This window comes from Aedes albopictus, chromosome 2, assembly GCF_035046485.1.
Source record: "Aedes albopictus strain Foshan chromosome 2, AalbF5, whole genome shotgun sequence".
Taxonomy (NCBI): Eukaryota; Metazoa; Arthropoda; class Insecta; order Diptera; family Culicidae; genus Aedes; species Aedes albopictus.
This window is the reverse complement of record NC_085137.1, coordinates 107,410,668-107,432,307: the sequence shown is the minus strand read 5'-3', so window position 1 is coordinate 107,432,307 and position 21,640 is coordinate 107,410,668. Positions and strand designations below refer to the sequence as shown.

Below are 21,640 nucleotides of genomic sequence, written 5' to 3'. Positions count from 1 at the left end.
CACCAGAAATCCTTAAAATGTATTCCGAGGATCAACCATTGCCGCAGATTCTGAAAATAATATCTGAATTTCCAGTTGGCACCAGAATTCCTCATAATACATTCCAAAACTCAGCTATTTGCACAAAGATTTATAAAAAAATAATGAATTTCCAGTTTGCACCACAAATTTTAGTTCATTATTATATTTTAAATTTATTAGTTTCTTGTGAGTCAGTGTGTGTAGTGACGGCTCGGCAGCTGGAGGCCAGATTTGCGCGCGCGTTGCCTTCGGTACCCCGATTTTTCTTTGTTTCGCATTTTTGGTTCGATTGATGGCAGGCGATTATCCGGTGAGTTTGTTCCTTGTTATTCTCTTTCTATGGATTCTACATCAATTATTATATTGATACAATTTTATACCATATGTTTATAATATCCTCTTTCAAATATTTTTTCATTGACTTTGTATAGTTCGTCACCATGAGTGTCGACTTTGATTTTTGTTCCATTTTGTCACTGTTCGGGATGGCATTTTACAAACTATCTCTTCTTTTTATTCAATTTCATTTTTTTTGTGCAATCTCTTAACGACATACTGTTTTTCTATGTATCTGTCCATGTATATTTGTTGTATGTATTTTTATGAATAAATATTGAGCGATCACCTTACGTGGGTGGTCAATTGTTTGTTTTCCGCGTGAAGCGAGCAATAGCGCATCAGATTGCATGTTTTGACACGTCTTTTGTTGTAAATCTTGAGTGTCCACCTGACGCGGGTGGCTGATTGTTTACTTTCCGCGCGGAGTGAGCAATAGCACTTAAGTTTGTATGTGTTGTCGCGTCTTTAATAGTAAATATTAAACGATCACCTGACGTGGGTGGTCGATTGTTTGCTTTCCGCGTGAAGCGAACAATATCACTGCAGTTTGCACGGCATACTGCAACTCCAAAAGGTCATATTACTTATCGAAGTGAATCCTGACCCAACGATACCTGCCCTACTAACAATCACTCCTTCCTGCAGCATTTGGTGGAGACGTGCGGTAAACGCCAACTTTCACATAACAAAAGTTGCTATTAACATTCCTTCACTCTTCCAACCTGACTGCAAGGACGTGGCCGGCGCCGTTATTGTACTGTTAAAGAGAGCCTCTGAAGCGTGCACAGTGAGAATGTTGACCACTCCCAGTCAATTATTCAGTTGATTCATTGTGCAACTGTCATTGGTTCGAGTCAATCACGGAGTAGCAACCATAGATATGTGCAGTCAGTCTAAGCTCTCTCTCTAAGCTCTTTAAATTTATTAGTTTCTTGAGTAATCTTCGGGATTTTCGGGAGATTTCTATATAGAAAAAAATCCTGGAGGAATTTCCTGGAATGCCTGGAAAAAATCCTGGAAGAACGCATATGAGAGCTCCTGGTGGAAGTCTTGGAGGAACCTTGAAGTAATTTCTAGAGAAATCGTTAGAGGAATTCCTGTAGGAGTCTCTGGAAAAATTCTTGGAGGAATCCCTTGATGAATTACTGGATAAATTCGTGTAGGAATTCCTAGGAGAATTCGTGGTGGAACTCTTGGAGGAATCCCTGAAGCAATTTCCGGAGGAATATCTTGAGGAATACCTGGAATTTCCTGGAGGAATTCCTGAAGAATATTCTGGGGGAATCTCCTAAAGAATACGTAGATGAATACCAGGAATAATTCATAAAGAAATCGCAAGTTGAATTCTTGGGGAAAAATCTGAAGGAATCCTTAGAAGAGTTCGGGGAAGAACTCCCTCCTTAGAAATATTAGTTCCTGAAGAAAACCCTAAAAAATTGGTGAAGGAACTCAAGAATAAATCCAGGAAGCAATTTCATGAGGCATTCCTAAGGGAATCTCTAAACAGTTCCTGGAGGACATACTGAAATAATTCTTGGAGGAGTTCCTTAAAGAATACAAGGAGGGATTCCTGAAGGAATCCTTAGAAGAGTTCCTTGAGGAATTTTTAAAATAAGTTGTTCCAGAAAGAATCGCAGAAGAAATTGCCAACTGAAGCCCTGAAGAAATTCTAAGAGGAATCCCTGGATGCATTCCTGAAGGAATACGTGAAGGAAACCCTAGAGAAACGCCAGTATGGATTTCCAGAAGGATCTCTAGAGAAACTTCTAGAGGAATGTGTAGGGAAATTCATGGAGGAATTTTTGGAGGAATTCCTAGGGGAATCTCTTGATGCGTTTCTGGAGGAATCCCTGCAGCAATTCCCTGAAGTAAACCCTTGAGGAATCCTTAAAAAAATCGCGGAGGAATCCTTTGAGGAATTCCTTGAGGAATTCCAGGAAGAATTTCTGAAAAAATTGCAGATGGAATACTTGGAGAAATACTGAAGGAATCCTAAAAAGAATTCGTGAAGGAACTCATCGTGGAACCCCTGTAGCAGTTCCTGAAGGATTGCCTGCAGGATTTCCTGAAGAAATCCCAGGAGGAACCTCAGAGGCAATTCCATGAGGCATTCCTAAGGGAATACCTAAACAGGTTCTATAGGAAGTACTGGGTTAATTCCTGGAGCAGTTCCTGAAAGAATTCCAAGAGGAACCCCAGAAAGAATTCTTAAGGGTTCCTGGGGGAATACTTGGAAGATTTTTTGAAAACATTCCATGGAGTTGTTCCTGAAAGCATCATAAAAGAAATTCCCGGGTGTATCCCTGGAAACGTTGTTCCTTTAAGTTCCTGAAGGTATCCCTGGGGTAACTCCAGAAGAAACCCCAGAAGGAAACCTGGAAGCAATACAAAGGGGCATTCCTAAGGGAATCCCTAAACATTTCCTGGAGGAAGTACTGTATTAATTTCTGGAGAAGTTCCTGAAAAAAATCCAAGAGGAATTCCTGAAGGAATTCTAAAAAGAGTTCCTGGGGAAGCTTTGGAAGAATTCTTAAAATAATCCCCGGAACAGTTCCTGAAAGAAACACAGAAAAAATCTCGGGTGAATACCTGGAGGAATTCTTTTGAGGAAAACCTGGAAGGATTCTTGAAGAAATCCCAATAGGAATTTCTTAGGAAATCCTACGAAAGCTTGGCTTAACAAATTCCTAGAAAGAAAAAAATATGAAGGAATCCATGCCTGTAATATTTTTTTGACTAATTATTTGGAACCTTTGGATGGACTCCCAAAAGAATGTATTGTACAATGTTTTAGGGAATTCCTGGATTATTTTTTAGATAATCTCTGGTTTTGAAATATATGGAGAAATCTTTGTAAGGAACACTTGCAGCAATACCTAAAAAGATCTCTGTTGATATTCCTTAAGAAACCCCTGGAGGAATCCTTCAAAAAAGCACTGGAACAATCACTGGAAGGACCTCTAAAGATAGCCTAGGAGAAATTCCCAGAGGAATGTCTGGTGGAACCCCTAGAGAAATTCTTATAAAAATTTCTGAAGCAATCCATGATGGAATCACTGAAGGAAGCTATGGAAAATTCCTGAAGGAATTCGTCGATGCATCCTTGCAGAAGTATCTGTAAAAATGACTGAAACATTTCTTGGAACAAACCTTGGAACGGTCTGAACCCTGCAATATGCCCATGGAAGAATCCACGAAGGAAAAATTGCAGGAGAAGTCCCTTGAGGAATTCCTGAAGATGTCTTTGAAAGAATTCATAAAGAAATCTCAGATATTTTTCTCTTAGCATGGCGTTTGCTTAAACTCAATACTATTGAAGCATATCTGGAAAATTTGGCATGTTGTTTTTGTATTCCATGAGTAAACATCACGAACTTAGCCATTCAACCAAGCTTATTATTTGGTAAAATTCTATGATAAGATTGGAAAAATACTTGGTGAAATTTCTTATGATTTTCTAGTGAAAAAGTTTTGATGATTACACGGATAAAAACCTTAATTATCAGAATTGTTTATTTCTTGAACAAAATTTTCTGGAACTCTGAAGTATTGATAATTTTTGAGTTGGCTCGAATAATAAAATATCTGGTGACAAGGGGGGGGGGGGGCTTGTTCGCGCACTGTATCGCATAGAATGGAAAATCATTTCTCGTACGGCGGGGGTGTTCGTACAGTATTTAGTTTAGTTTAGTTCTCCAATTTCGAAATTGGTACGTACAGGGGATGGCCAAAATGTTTGGGATAGGCAACCTTTTTTCTCCCGCAAAAAAATTCAACATGCTGTAAATTTTCATGGAGTGCATCAAAAAATCTCAAATTTTGACTGTTTGTCAACCTATTATATGTGCATAATTGTTACAAATTTGGGCTCGATTGATCAATTTTTCGCGAAGTTAGAACCGTTCGGGTAAAACACTATTATTTAGACAACTAATTTTTGAACTGTCTTATCTCGTAAACCAGTGAACTGGCCTATTAGAGATCATGGAACATTGAAACATAGATTGGTTAACGTCAAATGGACGAAAATGAGGTTTGAAGTTGAAAAACACTTTCGCATTTTTTCCTGCCGCATACTGTATTTTTTCGGATGCTCGGTGACTCGGGTGACTCCACAAATTTAACTTAATGATTAGCCAACAACTGACAATTGATGCAATATTGAAATTTCTCCCAATTTCTACTAAAATCCCTCATTAATTAAACTTTAAAAAAATTCTTGGGAACCCGGGATTTCCCGGAATATGCTTCAGTTTTTATCTTGAATCCCGGGACAACAAAAATGGCCGGAAAATCGACACTCTAGTACGTAACGTTCCTTTCCCTAACCCAACATAACGAACGTTCGTTGGGATTAACCGTTCTCTATAGTATAGTATAATAAGGGGATTCACTAAACAGCGTATTTTTTTTTTGTTTTTATTAATGTGTATAAAACTAAACAGCATAATTATTCACGTAAAGCGCAGTTTCTGTCATTTCTTCGCATAACTGCGTACTGCGATCGAAGAAAAAAACTGTTCTTTGAATCGCAAGGAATTTCCCATGCATCAAGATAGGCTGAGAAATTCCTTTTGAACTGCAAACAGCCTTGAAGCCATGATTATATGATTATTTGAAATGTTTAAAAAGGACACGGGCACGTTCAATGCTCCCAGTGAGCTTTTCGCTCTTTGAATGAAGCACGACACTAGACAACGAACTAGCATGCAATGTCCAGTGACACAGCCGAAAAATTTACCTGACAGCTGCGGCGGAAATCGAACCCTCGCTCCTCAGCACGAAGCGACTAAAAGCTTGGTGACACTACCCGTAGGAACACGGAGCCGCACATTACGAATGAAATAATCAAAGATAGCCTAGGTGATCCTGATGAACACCGCGTTTATTCAGGATAATATTTAATCAACGGTTTACGCTGTTCACTTTATCCGGGGTTCCCAACCTTTTTGAGGAGACGACCCCCTTTAAGAATTGTTAAAACATCTGCGGTCCAATGAAAATTCAATTTGAATTTAGCGGGGCATCCGAAATTTTTTTTTTCTTCTGAAGGCGTTTTGTACTCAAAATTTGTTCCTCAAATTGGGGCTTTTGCGGGTGGCGGTAACCAAAATTAAAAATTGATATAATTTGCACAAAATAGAATAAGAGTTGTCTAGAAAAACGCAGTAGGCGTTGCCGCGTGCAGACATGTTTTGATCTGCTCGTCACGTTTCTTTCGCGTTCGGAAGAATTTTTTTCGCGATTCCGCCGACGGTTTAGTCGGTGCTACGCCATCCGGATGGTACTTCCGCGGGTGAAAATTGTGAATAATTGATTTTAAGAAGATGTTTGGGCGCTTGCGGGGCTTGTTGAAAGTGAAAGTGACCTCGGAATGGACGTGAGTAACCAGACATTCTGAAACGGGTCACGGGGGATTACCGGTTGGGAACCCGTGCACTAATAAATAATAGACGACTCTTTCTTTGCTTTACTTACGATTTTTCTCATGATCGTAGCCGACAATCACAAAGTAATCGGCGAACTGGGATATTTCTACGGTGGACGGAGTTTTTTTTCTTCCCACCTCAGCTGGCGCTGCTGCTGCTGGAACTATGTTGTGCAACTCCGATGGTGACGACGACGATGAAGTCCATATGCATATACATATGTATGAACAAAAACAACAATCTGGACTGAACCGCGAATAATCTGCCAATTCTTTTTTTATCTATTTTTATAATTTCACTAATGATTTTTCGCTTCACTCGGAATTTTGATTTTGCACTTTTTTTTATTTCTTTCTTCACTTGCTTCTCTACTAGGTAGGAAATCACTTATTTGAGAAAACTCTCCACAAAGCTATAACATTTTATCATTCGAAGCTGATAACACCCGAAAAATGTATTCTCCTTCCAACCGAAATTCCCCTCCACACCACCCACGATTGCACTCATTTGGAGCACTTACAACTCGATATGCACATCGCCGAAACCGAAAAGCAGAGCAGCGATCTTATTTTTGGGACCGCACCCCAGAAATTCACACCGAAAATCTAAATATGAAGCACTTCTGCCAAGACTTCTTCCTATGTTGCGTTCGCCACCCGCCACCTACTGCTTTACTTATTCCCACAGGTTGGCAGGTGGACAACGAGAGAGGAGCATCACCCCATCCGCAAACACAAGAACCACACACTATTATCGTCCCAGTAGCAATCACTTTCCTTCTTTTTCACGCTTTTTTTCTGGTATCAAATACTGGAGAAGGCGCTTCTGCTGGATCACCCGCCTGCCCTTTTCACTCCCGGAACTCGACCACACCTCGACGACGTATTCCGCGAATTCGATTGCGCGACCATAATATGGTAATAATAATAAATAATTAATAAAAATATCACTTCGCGCGATTTTGATTGACACGGACTGTCGAAACGGCGACGACGGACGGGCCCAGTCAAAAACAAACTGACGTTCAATGACACACACTTAAGCGTGCGCATACAGTACGGATGCTGTTTGTACATTCCATACAGTACTTGTGTGCGTGCACCATCATGCGCAGTTTGGTCGAGTTCCCAAGTCGAGCAGTTCATTAGTAGATCTTTGTATCGAGATACTATTTTTGCGACGCATGTATGCGATAACCAAGCATGAGCGCTTGCGCACCATCCAACGTGAGCGTTTTGCGCTTATGACGTGCACGTTTCGTGCACAAAACGTCGTGAGCTAAACGCGCTTAAATTCTTGTTTTGGGTGCGTGGATTGGATGGCGCATGTTGTGCCATCATGCGCCAAGTAGGTCCCCCACATGCTGGATCTGGAGTTTCTCCATCGCGTCTTCCAAATTCTAACCAACCCAACCGACGACGACGACGATGAAAACGGAGAATGCATGCTCATTCGAGGTTGATTCGTGACCGAGAGCATTTTCTTTCTTTCAATTCCTCCGGGTCGGGTGGCAGAGCGTCTTTCTTGGCCAGGCGATATCGAATTTATGAAAGTGTAATCAATTTGTTCCGAAAAAGCGGCGGATATTGGATGTATGGGGTGGTGGAATGGGGTGAAAAATTGGTTGACTTTTAGTGGCATATCTCGGTTGCCTGCCGGTGGTCGTTGTTGGAATGTATCGCAGTTTTCAATTTGCAGTTTGTGCTTTTGCGGTTTGCTTGCCTTTGTGCTCGGGATCGGGCCTCGTGATTTTTCCTCTCCGTTGCCCGTGAAGGGCAATGCAATGTGGGCGATGTGTGTAATATTGCAACATGACATGAGCTATCATGGAAACTAGCCGGGGTAGTGGTTGCAGTTGTAAGCATAGGGCAATGACACGTGGGATGGAAAGAGTGGGTATAATTTACAACTAAGCTTTGTCAACGGATTACATTTCTTCGGAACGGGGGCAGACATGCCGCTAGAATTAATGAGTTTTATGGTTATCCCTGGATTTAACTTTTTGGCATTAGTTGACGACGGTGGGAATGCATAACGTAAAAAGCGAGAATGTTGAACGACCAACATTTTAATGGAAATGTCAACAATACTTCGCCATGTTATATTTGTCTGAAACTAACTAGTTTGTGTCAGAAACAGCAGTCAAAAACAAAACCAGCTGTTTGCAACACCAGTTATGAGGGAAATAAACAGTTCATAAATTGAATTTTGTTGCAGCATTTAAAACACGATGATAACACGTTTTTGTGAGATTAATATTCGATTATCATAAAACATCAATTATTGGTAGTCTTCTTGTGGCATTTTGAAAATCTCAACTTTGAACGATGATATATGACAAGTTTGACAATTCCTACCAGAGACGGCTAGAGAAATCTTTCATCTATGTAGCACAGCGTGATTAGTGGTTTCCAAGGGTAAACTAATAAAACCAACAATAAAACAAATTACTCTATCACAACATTTTGATAACGTTCGTGTGACTGCAATCTGTGTACAGGAGTGGACGACCAGACCACCCTCGATAGCATCTTGACATTAAGTACAGATAATAACAAGAAACGCTGGCGTCAAAAAACAAAATTGAAATTTATTAAGTCTTCATCTCACGGGTCTGAGTGCAGTTTTTTGAACAAATGTACTATCGAAACTCGTTTAGTGTTTGAAACTAGCATATGTTAATTACTTTTTGACGAGCATGGTAACCATGCCTTTGAGATAATATCTGTCATTTCATTGTGTAGTTCACATTTAGGCATAGTGAAAATAGTGATAGCGGCGACAATTGACAAAATGGAATTGAGGTAAGAGTTCCGCAGAAGCTTGACATAAAATCAATTCTATTTGATTTTAATTTGAAACAATACGTAGCATTTTATTCAATTATAACTATTTCAATGATTTTTGTTCAATAATGAGTTTAATAAACTACTTTACATTTTTTTACATTTTTTGGGTGATTTTTAATTTTTAATCTAATTTTGAACACCTTTGCTCATAAAAAAACAAACGTTACTTAATATACGACTAAAATTTGATTACTCAAAAGTTGCATCTTTTCTTAATACTTGATACTGATTAAAACGATCATATATCTTGGTTTTACGGATAACCAACCGAAATAGCACAAATGTGTTGAAAAATAAACACATTAAAATAAAAAAAATAGTTCTGGTGGAACTTGAAGCCACGTCTCCACAATTCAGCAGACAAGGCGCGATGCCTGTTCTGTGGCGAAGTTGATTGACGCGACCTGTGTAGTTGGGGAAACATGGGTTCCAATCCCACAAGAACCATATATATTTTCTTTTCTCGAAATTTTTACATTTTAATTTGTTTTTATTATCACAATCCTGTGTACTTCAGGCTTTGCATATTTATGTCTATGTGGTATGTATCATGTTTCTGGACCGAATTGAAAAAAATATATAAAACAACTTTAAGACTTTTACGACGGGCTTGGTGGTCTAGTGGTTACCGCTTCTGATTTGTATGCAGAAGGTCCTGGGTTCAATCCCTGGCCCGTCCCTTTCCTCCTACTTTGTATCTTTCTATATACTTTCTCTCTGCTCTCTACATATACAACTCGTGTATATTAACATGTTCAAAGCCATCGCTAGAACATAAACGGGTTGAAAAAGCCGTTTCCCTTCCTTCCAAACTTTCACAGCACAGTGTCTCATTTTTTTTAAATTTCTTTTTATTTGTGAATTTTAACTTAAGCTAATTCTTCACACCACAGTGTCTCAATCCTATTAGAAAACGCCTACAAGTTATGCAATCAAGCGAATTGTGCCGCACATCTTCAAAATAAATGAAACACACAATTCTATCACCTTTACCCTGGTATCCACACCAATGTAAGAACCTTCTGCCAACCAATTCCCACCAACGATCCAACATCTGCGTGAATTTGTGCTGGCGCAGAGGTATATTCGGCCAGATGTGGATACAAACGATTGCAATCATCACTTCCTTACCCTTCCCCACATGGACCTGCAACCTTACGTGGCAGGTGCCATTGTCGCCTAAAAATAGAAGATCACCAACGCTCACACACTGGGAGGTATGTCTCAATGAAGGTTTCTATCCGACATTAAAAGGTTTTTATCCGACATATGGCCGAAAAGTCAGATGAAAAATTAAGAATCCTTTTTTTAGTTATTCGTCCCAATATTGAAACCCATAGCCGCAAAAAAATAATATCTACACACTTAAATTAAATCGCCGACCTCAGCAAACGGATAGCCGAGAATCCAACAGCCGAGAATCCAACAGCCGAGAATCCGGTAATAATTTACACTGAATCTCAATAAAAGTTTTACCGAGATGTCGTTGAAACTTTGCCGAGATCTCGGTAATCTAACTTTTAGTGGTAATGGCTTATTGAAATCTCGGTAAAAATTTTACCGAGAATCAGTAAATATTGTACCGAGATATCAGCTGTTAGATTCTCGGTAAACCGTTTACCGAGATCAAGTTCTGAATTTAAGTGTGTACAGTCAAATTCTATAGAAAGTTCAGCAAGGCAAGTTACTTTCAATGTTTGGACGATGAATTTGGATCCGATACTTCCTTCTTCTGGGATTTCTTTAAATGGGACTTCTTTCTAGAATTTCTCTCTAATATTATTAAAATTTAAGCTGATAACCCTAGTTCATTTATACTACTTTTCATTGACTTGAATGTAAAATTTTTATCAGTGGTAGTAACAAAACTAACGGGAAAAATTTGGCAAAACATTGAGATTCATGTGAAAAAATAGACCAATTTTCGAGTTAAAAAAAATAAATCGTTATAAAGTTAATGAACCTGGGTGTGTTGGTGGAATACATGTAAGTGAAAGAAAATCGGATTAAGTTCTTCTTCAGTCGAGCCAAGTATGAGACAGTGGGGGTCGAAAAACGTATGTAAATATTCAGTTGTATTTTGAAAGGAACAGTACTTAAACCGATTTTCTTTCAGTAAAATCGATTTAACTTTTTTGTGAACAATTTTAAGATCAGTCAAACGTTTTTCAAAATTCATTGTATAAGTCATGAATGCTCAAAATTTGATTCCGTTCGGTTAATTAAATCTGGAGATATAGGGTTAATCGCCAATTTAATTGCACACCTTCAAAACTCGTCAATTGCTGCACACTGCATGCTTTTCTTGTGGGGTGAGCAACAATTGGCGACTTTTAAAGATGTGGCGGTTTACCCTAGCAATTCAAAAATGGATATCAGAAAATTATGGTCTTGTTTTAGAATTGTACTAAATTCATGTCATGCTTCATGTATAATAACCCAATCTTTCCCAAATTTGGACCATTAATAGACAATTAGTTGATCAATATACTGTGAAATTTTGACAAGAAATTAGGCAGTTTGCAAAAAGTAACACGTATTTGAAAATTTTGTATGTCCCTATCATTCTCAAATCCTCCCAGAAACGCCTTTTGCTATTCATTCAGGTATTCCTTCTTGTTTTTTTCTGGAATTCCTTCTGGGATTGTACAAGAAAATTCCTTTGGAATTTCTCAAATAGTTTTTTCTGTGATTTATCTTGGATTTTTTTTCTGAAGCTCATCGTGGAATTCTTTTTGGTATTTTTTCAGCATCTTTAATAATTCCTTAGGGATTTTATCTGGGATTCCTTTATAAATTGCTTTCAAGACTTCTGAATGAGTTCTTTCTGGGGCTTCTTCTGGAGGTTTTTCTGAGTTTTCTCATGAATTTTCTTCTGGTATTGTTCATGGAGTGATTTAGCGATGTTTTTCGGCTTTCCTGTATATATTTGTTCGCGGATTTTTTCTGCGATTTATCCAAGATGATTCTGGGGTAATTCCAGAATACTTAGTTGAGCTTTATCCAGAGATTCCTAATGGTGTTCTTACTGTTATTTTTACTGGACTTACTTCTCCTGAACTTATTTCTTCTGCATTCTTTTTCCGGGATTTTTTTATGAATTCTTTTTACTGGCTTTTTCCTAAGGTTTTTCAGGAGGTCATTCTAAAACTGCACAGAGCTTAACCCAGCAAATCGTTCAGAGATTTTCAAAGGAGTTCTTTCTGTGATTTCTCCTGGACTTATTTCTCCTACAGTTTTTTCAGGAATTTCTTCTACTGGCTTTTTTCTAAGATTTTCCCAAAAGGTCATTCTGAAACTCCACAGGATGTTCTTTCTGTGATTTTGCATGGACTTACTTCAAGTTCCGAGTTTCTTATGTGTATTTTCAGGAATTCGTTCTGGTGTTTATCCTGCATTTTCTTTTGGCAATGTTCCAAATAGTCCTTCCCATATTCTTCATGATGTACTCTCGGATTTTGTTCTGGAATTCTTTCAGAAACTTCTGAGATTCCTCACGGAATTCTTTCTGAGACTTGTCCTGGAGCTTCTCTTAATATATATTTTTTTTGCGGGAACCCTCACTGGAATGCTTCCAGATATTTTTGTCTATTATGACTCCAGAAGTTCTCCTGGAGCTCCTTCTGAGATTTGTTCAGGCATTCTTTCTGTGGATCTGCACAGAGTTTTTTTAGGATTCCCCAGAAAACCAATCAGGAATTTATTTCAGTCGTCGACAATTGTTTCCTGGGATTTCTTAAGCATTGCTTGTGGGATACCTCCAGATTCTCATAAGAATTATTCAACTGGTACTCTCAACATTTCAGTAGTAGTTCTTTATGTGATTTCTCCTATATTTTTATGGTACTTCTTTAGCAGATATTTCTGGTAGTCGCCCTGGAGTATTTTTTAGTGATTTCTTTTTTCAAAACTCCCTTTCATGATGTACTGTAATTCTTCTGAGGAACACTCTACCCCCGTGTCGGGTGAATTAAACAACTCGTTTTTTTTTTAATCTCAAGACAGCGTAGCTGTTAACCATTACTCTTCTAGGATTCCTTCAGAAGTTCCTTTCTAGATTCCAGAAGGTGCCCAAGGAGAATACTACAATACTTTCAAGGAGAAAGTCTTCAATAGAAATCTCAGAACATATGAAGAATCTCAGAAGTAATTCCTGAAGATCGCCCGCCAGGGATTCCTGAAAATAAATGAGGGGATTAGAAGCCGAGGGGTGTAAGTGACAAAAAACTGCTTTCGAGTTAATGTTCGGGGTTCTGTTAAACCGAACTAAAGACCATTTTTTGAAAAATTAAGTTTTCTTAACCATTGGGTGAAGAAAATGATGATCTTCCTTTCATGTAAAAATCCAGTAATTCGGACAGCTCTTCGTAGAGTCAATTCAAAATTTCAGTTTGGCGGAACATACAAAACTTTATTTTGCGTCCAACCAGAGTGAACTGTAAACCATTCGATAGAATTAGCGAAATATTTTAGTTTTGGTCCAGGTGATGAACATTTCAAGTTCTCCTCATCGCCGTCAGATTTCTAACTTCTATCCGACTCATTGATACAATCTGTGAGAGAAATGAACACGTTATTAGAAATATGGGTGTTGGAGGAACCAATTATGTTTCGATGGCGCTGATTGCCATTATTCCAAATCACATTCAGCCAGACCGAACCAAGTCCACAGCATTTTAGAATCAATTTTTTCTCAACAATACAAAAACCAACTGGTTTTTAATACCAGAGTTATGTCGATACACCTCATACTGATAATTTAACACAGGAGCCGTCATTGAACAACAAGCCTAATTAGAATAATAAAGCTTAAAAAAACTCAAATACTTGGTTCGCTTTGGCTGATCGAAAATGGCGTTTTCACGAAAACCATCCTTGAGAAGAATGTTTGGAATTTAATTCAGACTTAACGACTGACCTTCAGCAAGGTAATATGACCTAGAGGTAACGCGCTTGGTTTTCACTCAGATGATCCAAGTTCGAATCTCTTTCATATTTTTGAAAACTTTCTTTGTACTTAGTGCACTTTGGCAGAACATTTTCATGGTTTTCTTCGACCAGCATAAATTTGAAATACACAAATTGCTCCACATTGTGTCCACATTCACATCTGAGGACCTCAGGGCATGCAAGGACATCGTTTGACATAATCACTCTTGCTCAGTGCTTCCACATGCACCGCTTATGAAGAAAAAGCATGGGTGGGAAGGGCTGAGCTGGGAGGGCTTCCGCCGTTCATATTTCAAACTATTTTGAGACCTCTGTGCTACTATACTATACGCGTCCTCTCTGATTCATGTTAAGGATTGTGAGTAATATCGACTTCAACTTCAGACGATGAAAAATCGAGATTTTTTTTCACAATCCGACTGGTTTTCTCTGAAACAAAGAGTCAGCCACACTGAACTATATACTATATTCCAATGTTTTTGTTCAGCCAGAGTGAACTGAGTGCAAAGTACTGAGAAATTAAATGTAATTATATCAATGATTTCAAATAATTTACATGTATTCTTCATCTCTGATTAATAAAGGCTTGTGAGTTACATGTGTGTGGAAAAGTTTCAAATTATCTTAGCTGATGTTTATTTGTGAGTTGTTGAACTTTAAACTTAATTATCTCGGAATAAGCTTTTTGGCGCTTAGTTCGGTTTAGCAGAACCCTGGCCAAAAGAGGTTCAAAGTTCTTCATCAATTTTTCGTCCCATACTTAATAAATAGAGTCTTAAAATTTACACAATTTTCTTCGATTTATTATATAATTTTTTAATTGTTGTAAAATAATCCTAAAAGAGTTCTTAAAAGTTTGAAATCTGCAGAATTTTTCGCTATGTTTAGCTCAAAACTGACAAAATGGTCACTTTGAATCTCAGAAGAAAATTCCTAAAAAAATATCAAAAAGTACTCCAGCAGAAACATAAAAAAATAGTCCAGGAGGAATCTTGAGAAAAAAAATCTTAAATACTTCCACAACGAATTTATGGAGAAATCCCAAAAGAAATATTCTTCCTAATGATAGATTCCATTAGGAAATTCGCGAAAAATCCCAGGTGGCGCGCAGATTTAGGAATGTGACCAACGTGACCAACGTGACCAAAAATGCTTAAAGTGGCCAAATACTAAGCGAGAGTCCATAAGGCGCGTCCATTAATTACGTAACGATCTGGAGCTGATTTTTGACCTTCTATATAAACAAGACACATAGTACAGAAAAATACAGATTTTCAGAATGTAGTACAGATTTGGGAATGTCCATAAATTACGTCACGCTTTGAGGGGGGAGGGGGGGTTCAGCAAAGTGTGACGACCTATACAAAAATTTCAGAGGTCCTATACAAAAAGTGTGACATATGCGGGAGGGGGGGGGGGGGTTGAAAATTGTCGATTTTTGCGTGACGTAATTTATGGACGTTCCCTTTCTCAAGAATGCATTCAATTTGAAGTTATTTTCAAAAAAAATTAATGTAAACTTTATAAATTGCTGCTTAAGCCTTTTAAGATTTTGAAAATTTGTACATTTTTACACATCATTTAGAAAATAAATACCAGTAAAAATTTAAAACCGTCAAAAAGTAGTACACATTTATTAGTTTATATTGAAATCTAGGAGTTTCTGTGTCTGCTGTACCCTTAAAAAACGCGATCCAGAAAAATCTGTGTTAATACAGATTTTACATAAAATAATCTGGCATCTCTGCTCTGGAGTGAGGGGGTTGAATGGCCGAGTGTAATGGCCCATACAAAAATTTTCGGATTTTCACACAAAAACGCGTTATGGAGGGGGGAAGGGGGTAAAAAATGATGCTGCCTAAATGACGTAGCATTTTAAGGGGGGGAAGTCTCCGATTTTGCTACCCACCATGTTTTAGGTATAGTAAAATATGCTATGTGGAGAGAGGAGGTGTCCAAAATTCGCTAAAAAATGCTACATCATTTATGGACGCTCTCTAATAAGCAGCTCATAAACCACGTTGACGATGCTTTGGTCCATTTAAGGCGTCCCTCCACCCTCGTTAACTTTCGTCCACACAAAAATTTTAAAATTCTCATGAAACGTAGACTTTGGTCAGAACACCCCCCCAAGTCTACGTGGTTTATGAAAGGTCCCTAACTTATTTAGTGTCATGTTTGGCAGCATTTGGTATACGTACGTAGCTGATTTTTCTACCACAATTTGCTTATTGATGTTGCAAGAGGTTCAGTGAAACAGATATTTAGGGTGAACTTGGATATTATCGGCTGATTTGTTCTGTTTGTCATGGGAGGTTTTTGTTGGCCAAATTTCCTGGAACTTGGTGATATAATTCAGCTTGATTGTGAAAGATTTAACGCCAACCTGACCTCACAAGTTTCAAAACAAAAAAAAACATGACGAACAGAACCAACCTGATGAAAATACGTAAGTTTACCTATGATCTTATTTACCTACGTACTTTTGCTAAACAATATTTCGATCATTACTTTGTTTTTTTTTACAATGAAATATAACCCATTCGTTATCGTTACTGTCGGTGTTTTTCATTTACTCATGCTCCGTTGCAGCAGAACCGTTAAATTGTAGCCTTTAGTTTACGAGGGATATTAATTTAAGTGATTCCACGAAATACTGATCCTGGCACCGAATCCACCAGAACGAAAAAAATAATCGTGCTCCACTTGCCAAAGTCCATGCCAAGTCGGGAATTCTTTTGATTACTGCAATAGAAGCTTACTGCGCTGCTGTGCTGCTGGGCGCCTTATTGGCGAATGAAGTAGATATTTTCCGCATGATTTTTTATTCACCTCCTCTTCGCGTTGGACCCTACTTATCGCAATCATCTTGAAACACATCCTTCGACTTACGCATCGGATTTTCACTGCGCCACTAGAGCAATGAGGTACCTTACTGGCTTGAGCGGAGCTGCCTCTGCATGCAATAACGTAGTTCTTTTTTTTTTTTTAGAAATGCACCCGTACTACTGCCCCCATTTCAGCACGCGGCCAGGACCATACTACTGCGCTGCGGAAAAGTTTATTGCTTTCGTAAAATTTCAAACATTTTTTCCCCTAGCGCTGCGCTCATACTCCTAACAATTCAACTTTGCTTTCGGAAAATCTTGGCACCCAGGGAAAAGTTGCTCCGGACTCGTTCCCTAGAACCGGAAATGCAATCTTTCTGCTAGTTCGGCCTTCGTTTGGTTTTCTCGCTTTTTTCTCTGATTTTCTTCCTTGACCCTCGGATTGCGATTTCCGCTTTACACTCGCGTGAATACCTACTCTATGGCCATGGGGCAAGGGCAAAAAATACGCTCGCTGCTGATCTGCACGTTAGGGCGAGCTTAATTTGAAAATATAAATTTTGCTGAATTATGACGAGCTGAATGTTTTAGCAATCAATTTGTTGTAATTCAGAAAAAAAATGTGATCCGTTCACCAAACTTTGTTGATCACCAGCAACGTTTTGCACAAATTTATCAAATTTACCAAAAGTTTAGCATAACAGTGAATAACAGAGTACTTCTAGATTGATTTTTTCTGCAGCATATATTCATATTCAAGAATGTAAAAGAAAATAATATAAAATAGGCCGCACCCTACTACGCCCTTTTTTGGCTTGCTTCCTTTTGTGCTCTTGCATCCTCCTGCCTGGTCACCGACCACCCGACCCCTCGTTGAGGTAACGAATGTTGATCCACTAAAAATTCTTCCATTCTTTTCTCTCCTCATTGCAGTGAATTCAAGAAAAGCTACGGAACCAGTGCCAATGGCGGCGTCGATGAACAACACCGGACATCAGCGCCATCGCTGCAGCACCAGAGATCGGTTATCTACTGCGTGCACGGAAAGTTGGCACAGTCGTGCTGCGAGCTGAAGGATGATGATGTTAGCATTAGGAAAATTGAGTGTAAGTAGGATTTGGCAGCGTTTCCTTTCGGGTTGTTATGTTCTTGCTTAATTCAGGGAGATACTTTCCAGCTTCCAAGGGAACTGAAGGCGTTTTCTAAGAAATTTATCCAGCAATTCTGACATAAAATTCCCTAAATATTCAGCAAAAGTATTGTTCCATGGCATTAAGTTTGAATTTAAGCATTTCAGCAACTAAACTTCTTCAATAATTTTGACACAATGCGTTATTTTAGATCTTTTTAGAAAACGACGCAACACACCAAAAACCGGAGAGACTCTGAAATCTATCGAATCCTTTTGAAACTTTCTGAAACCGTCTAAACCTTTCCTGATTGTTTTTTTCTGAAATCTATCTTATCTTTTTAAAACCTTCTAAAACCCCTTTAAACTGTTTGAAACTTTCCTTAAGCTCCAGTAGAGGTCTTAAACCCACATGCACACCCACGAAACCTTTGAAACCTTCCTGAAACTGCCTTGAAATCTTTTGAAATGCCCCCGAAACTTTCTTGAAACTTCTTAGAAATCCCTTGTTACTCCCAAACTCCTCTAGAACCTTTGAAGTTCACATGAAATTCCCAGAAATTTAGATTATAGTTTCTTGGGAGAATTTCTCAACTAGTATCTCGGGAAACACTTCAAGATTTCCTCGTAAAATTTCGGAAAATTACGTAAACTTTTTGGAAAATTATCTAGAAATTGCTTTGCTAGTATTTCTACAATTTCTCTAGAAGCCAGGAAGTTCTAACAGAACCATCTCTTTCAATTTCCTCATATCATGTTTTTTTTTCGTAGTAAGATCCACAAAAAGTTGCTCGAGGAATTGTTGCTGTAGTACCTCGAGTATTTTTTTTCACAAGTTCCATGTTCGTTTAGCAATCCCTTCGAACATTTTTTCCCGGATTTCTTCGGAAAATTCTCCGACATGCTTTGGAAAAATGTTACATTTGTAAAGTAATTGTAAGAATTTTCCATGAATCGCATTCCCTGATGCATAGAAAATTAAGTTTGTTAGTAATCGGGAGCGTAATGTTATACGATTACTAGATACGCAACCGTCCCTAACACGACCATTAGAATGTGGACTGTCTCCGCGGCGATTTATGCTTTTGTACTGAATTTATAACAGTTCTTAAATTTTGGAACGCCAAATATAGACTAAGTTCCAGCGGTGTTTGTTTTGAATTCCAAATTCCGCATGTCTTGCCAACGATATTTTGAAAGTGAAAGAATTTATCCTCTGAAATAAATCGAATTCACGAAGATACAGGAGGTTTCTGAAGATAGCTTATGTTTGTGGGAAGATTCTAGGGATTCTGAAAAAAAAAACTTGCAGTTCCGGGTGTTCACGAGATTCAAGAAAATTCTAGTGACTCACAAAATATATGTTTGAGAAATTTTCTTTCATTTGGAGAGCTCTTTTGAGGGTCCCTTTAGCAGTTTTAACGAGAGTTCCTATAGGCATTTTTCGGGAAATCCTCTTGAAGTTTCTCCGAGCATTTATCTAGGAGTTCTTCCAGGAAATTCTCTAGGAGTTCCACTAGAAATTATTCTAGAGGTGCTCCCAAAACTACTGTAGGAGTCTCTTCGAGAATAACTACAAGAGTTTCTCCAGGTATTCCGAGAATTCCTAAAAGAGCTTCTCCGAGAACTCTTCTTAGAGTTCCTTCGGAAATTCTACGAGTTTTGCCGGAAATCTCTCCGAGAATGCTTGTAAAAGTTCCTCTGGGAATTATTCTTGAGGATTCTCTAGAAGTTTCTCTGGGAAATTTCTCCAGGAATTCTTCTAGGTGTTTCCCTCGGAATTCCTTTAATAGTTTTCTCCAGGAATTCCTAAAGAAGTTGCTGCAGGATTTCCACTGGGAATTCTACTAGATGTTTATCACTGCGGGAGATTCTTTCGGGAATTTCTCTGAATGTTTTTCTTGGTGTTTTTTCTGGGAATTACTCTAAGGATTTCTCTATGAATCATTTTAGGAATTCATTTGGGAACGGTGGGAGTTTCCTCCAGCAAACTTCGGAATGTCCCAAAAAATTACCACGTGGTTCTTCCGAGAATTCCTCTGGAAATTCTTAAAAAAGTTCCGCTGGGAATTGCGGGAGTTTCTCCAGGAATTCCTCAATAAGCTCCTCCGGGGGTTTTTCTAGAAGTTCCTCTGGGAACTGCTGACAATTTCTCCGGAATTCTTCCGAAAAATCCTTTGGGAGTTCCTCGGAAAATTCCTCTAGGATTTCCTCGGAAATTTTTCTCTAGAATTTCCTCTGGAAATTGTAGGTGTTTTCTCTGAGAATTTCTCTAGAAATTCTTTCGAGAAATCCACTAGAAGAGTTACTTCGGGAATACTTGGAATACCTTTGGGAATTGCGGGAGTTTTCTTCGAGAATTTCGCTGAGGATTTATTCAGGATCTCCACTAGAAGTTGGTCCAGTAATATCTCTAGGAGTTCCTCCGGAAATTGTTCTAAGAGTTCCTCTCAGAATTCAAACAGAAATTCTTCAGGGAATTCCTACAGGATTTTCTCCAAGAATTCTTCTGGGAGATCGTCCGGGAATTTTTCTACGAGCTCCTCCGGAAATCCCTCTAGGAGTTCTTCTAGATGTTCTTCCAGAAATCCCTCCGAGAATTTTAAAAATTGCAGGAGACTCGTCCGCGAATTCCTTCAAGAGTTTTTCCTGGAATTCCTCTAAGAGTTCCTCTAGGAATTTCTCTGGAGTTCCTTTACGAATTCTTTTTGTGGGAGTTTTCTTCGTAAAGTCCTCTAGAAGTTCTTCTCCGAATTCCGCTAGAAGTTCTTCCGGGAATTCTGCTAAGAGTTTCACCGGCAGGTTCTCTATAAGTTACTTCGGAAGTTCTTCTTGCTAGAAGTTCCTTTGGGAATTTCGGGAATTTCCTCCAAGCATTTCTCTAAGAGTTCCTCCTGGAATTCTTTTAGGAGTTCATCCGAAAATTTCTACTTTCGAGAATTCCTCTAGGAGGTCCTCTACGAGTTTCTCCGGAAATTCCTCTAGAGGATGATCTCTTCTAAAAGTTCCTTTGCAATTGCAAGAGTTTTCTTTGAGGATTCCTGTAGAACATAGTTTCCCAAACTGTGGGTCGCCCACATGGGATCGCCGGGACAGTTGAATATTTTACTGTAACAGACAACAAATGAGAAAATGTCTATGGCGGGTCGCGAAGAGTACGTCTGCTGCCTAAGGGGTCGCGCACATGAAAGTTTAGGAACCTATACTCGAGAAGTTCTACCTGGAATACACTCCGACCTTGATTTACGTCCACTATCGGGGTCCACTATTGGGGTCTATAGTTAGCCTAGTGGTAATGGCTATGGATCGCCAATCCGGAGACGGCGGGCTCGATTCCCGTTCCAGTCGGAAAATTACTTACTGAAGACGTCGCCACAGCCCAAGTCATATACACAAGTGACCTATTTGGGTCCAATGTCCAAACTCGATTTTAGGACGGATTTATTACTATTGTTATTTGTTGTTTTATTTTGGTCCATTTTCACCCGTATTTTGTCAAACGCAAATGAACCCTGTATAATCAGATAAATCTCACCATTCTTAAATGATGCTTCCTTGTATTGTTTGTTTCTTTTCTCGTTTCCTCGCGATTTTTTTCCATGGATCATCATGATATTTGTAACCGATGTTATTTCCACTTAATTGCGGCTACTCTGTACTGATATTTTGCCATCTCAATAACATATTTTTGTGTCGCAATGTGACACAATGGACTGCACTTGAGGTTCACTATGACATTATCGAATATTAGAATTGCCTTTCTCACACCGGATCTGAAAAATTGAGTTCTATTTGAATCTGCATGGTCAGTGCAGCCAGCAATAACATAGTTTTTGGGTCACAACATGAAACAAAGTATTGCATGTGAGGTGCACTACAACATTGTCGAACATTTGAGTTGCCTGTCTCACACCACATCAGAGAAATTGAGCTATATTTGAACTTGTATGATCAGTGTTGCCAGCAATAATATGGTTTTGTGTCGCAATGTGAAACCATCTACTGCACTTGAGTTGTACTATAACATTGTCGAATATTCGAGTAGCCTGTTTCACGTAGGATCTGAGATATTGAGCTATATTTGAATCTGCATGA

At 38.7% G+C, this 21,640-nt stretch overlaps 1 protein-coding gene across 6 annotated transcripts in view; it reads left to right on the top strand.

Moving 5' to 3' along the window:
* Positions 1-21,640, top strand: part of LOC115255085 (proton-coupled zinc antiporter SLC30A2) — a 150,292-nt gene that overhangs the window by 71,497 nt on the left and 57,155 nt on the right. For all 6 annotated transcript variants that reach the window (XM_062850201.1, XM_029852866.2, XM_029852864.2 and 3 more), the window contains one exon: positions 17,350-17,522. In XM_062850201.1, coding sequence (XP_062706185.1) covers positions 17,350-17,522 — 173 coding nt within the window. The remainder of the gene's footprint in view (positions 1-17,349; positions 17,523-21,640) is intronic.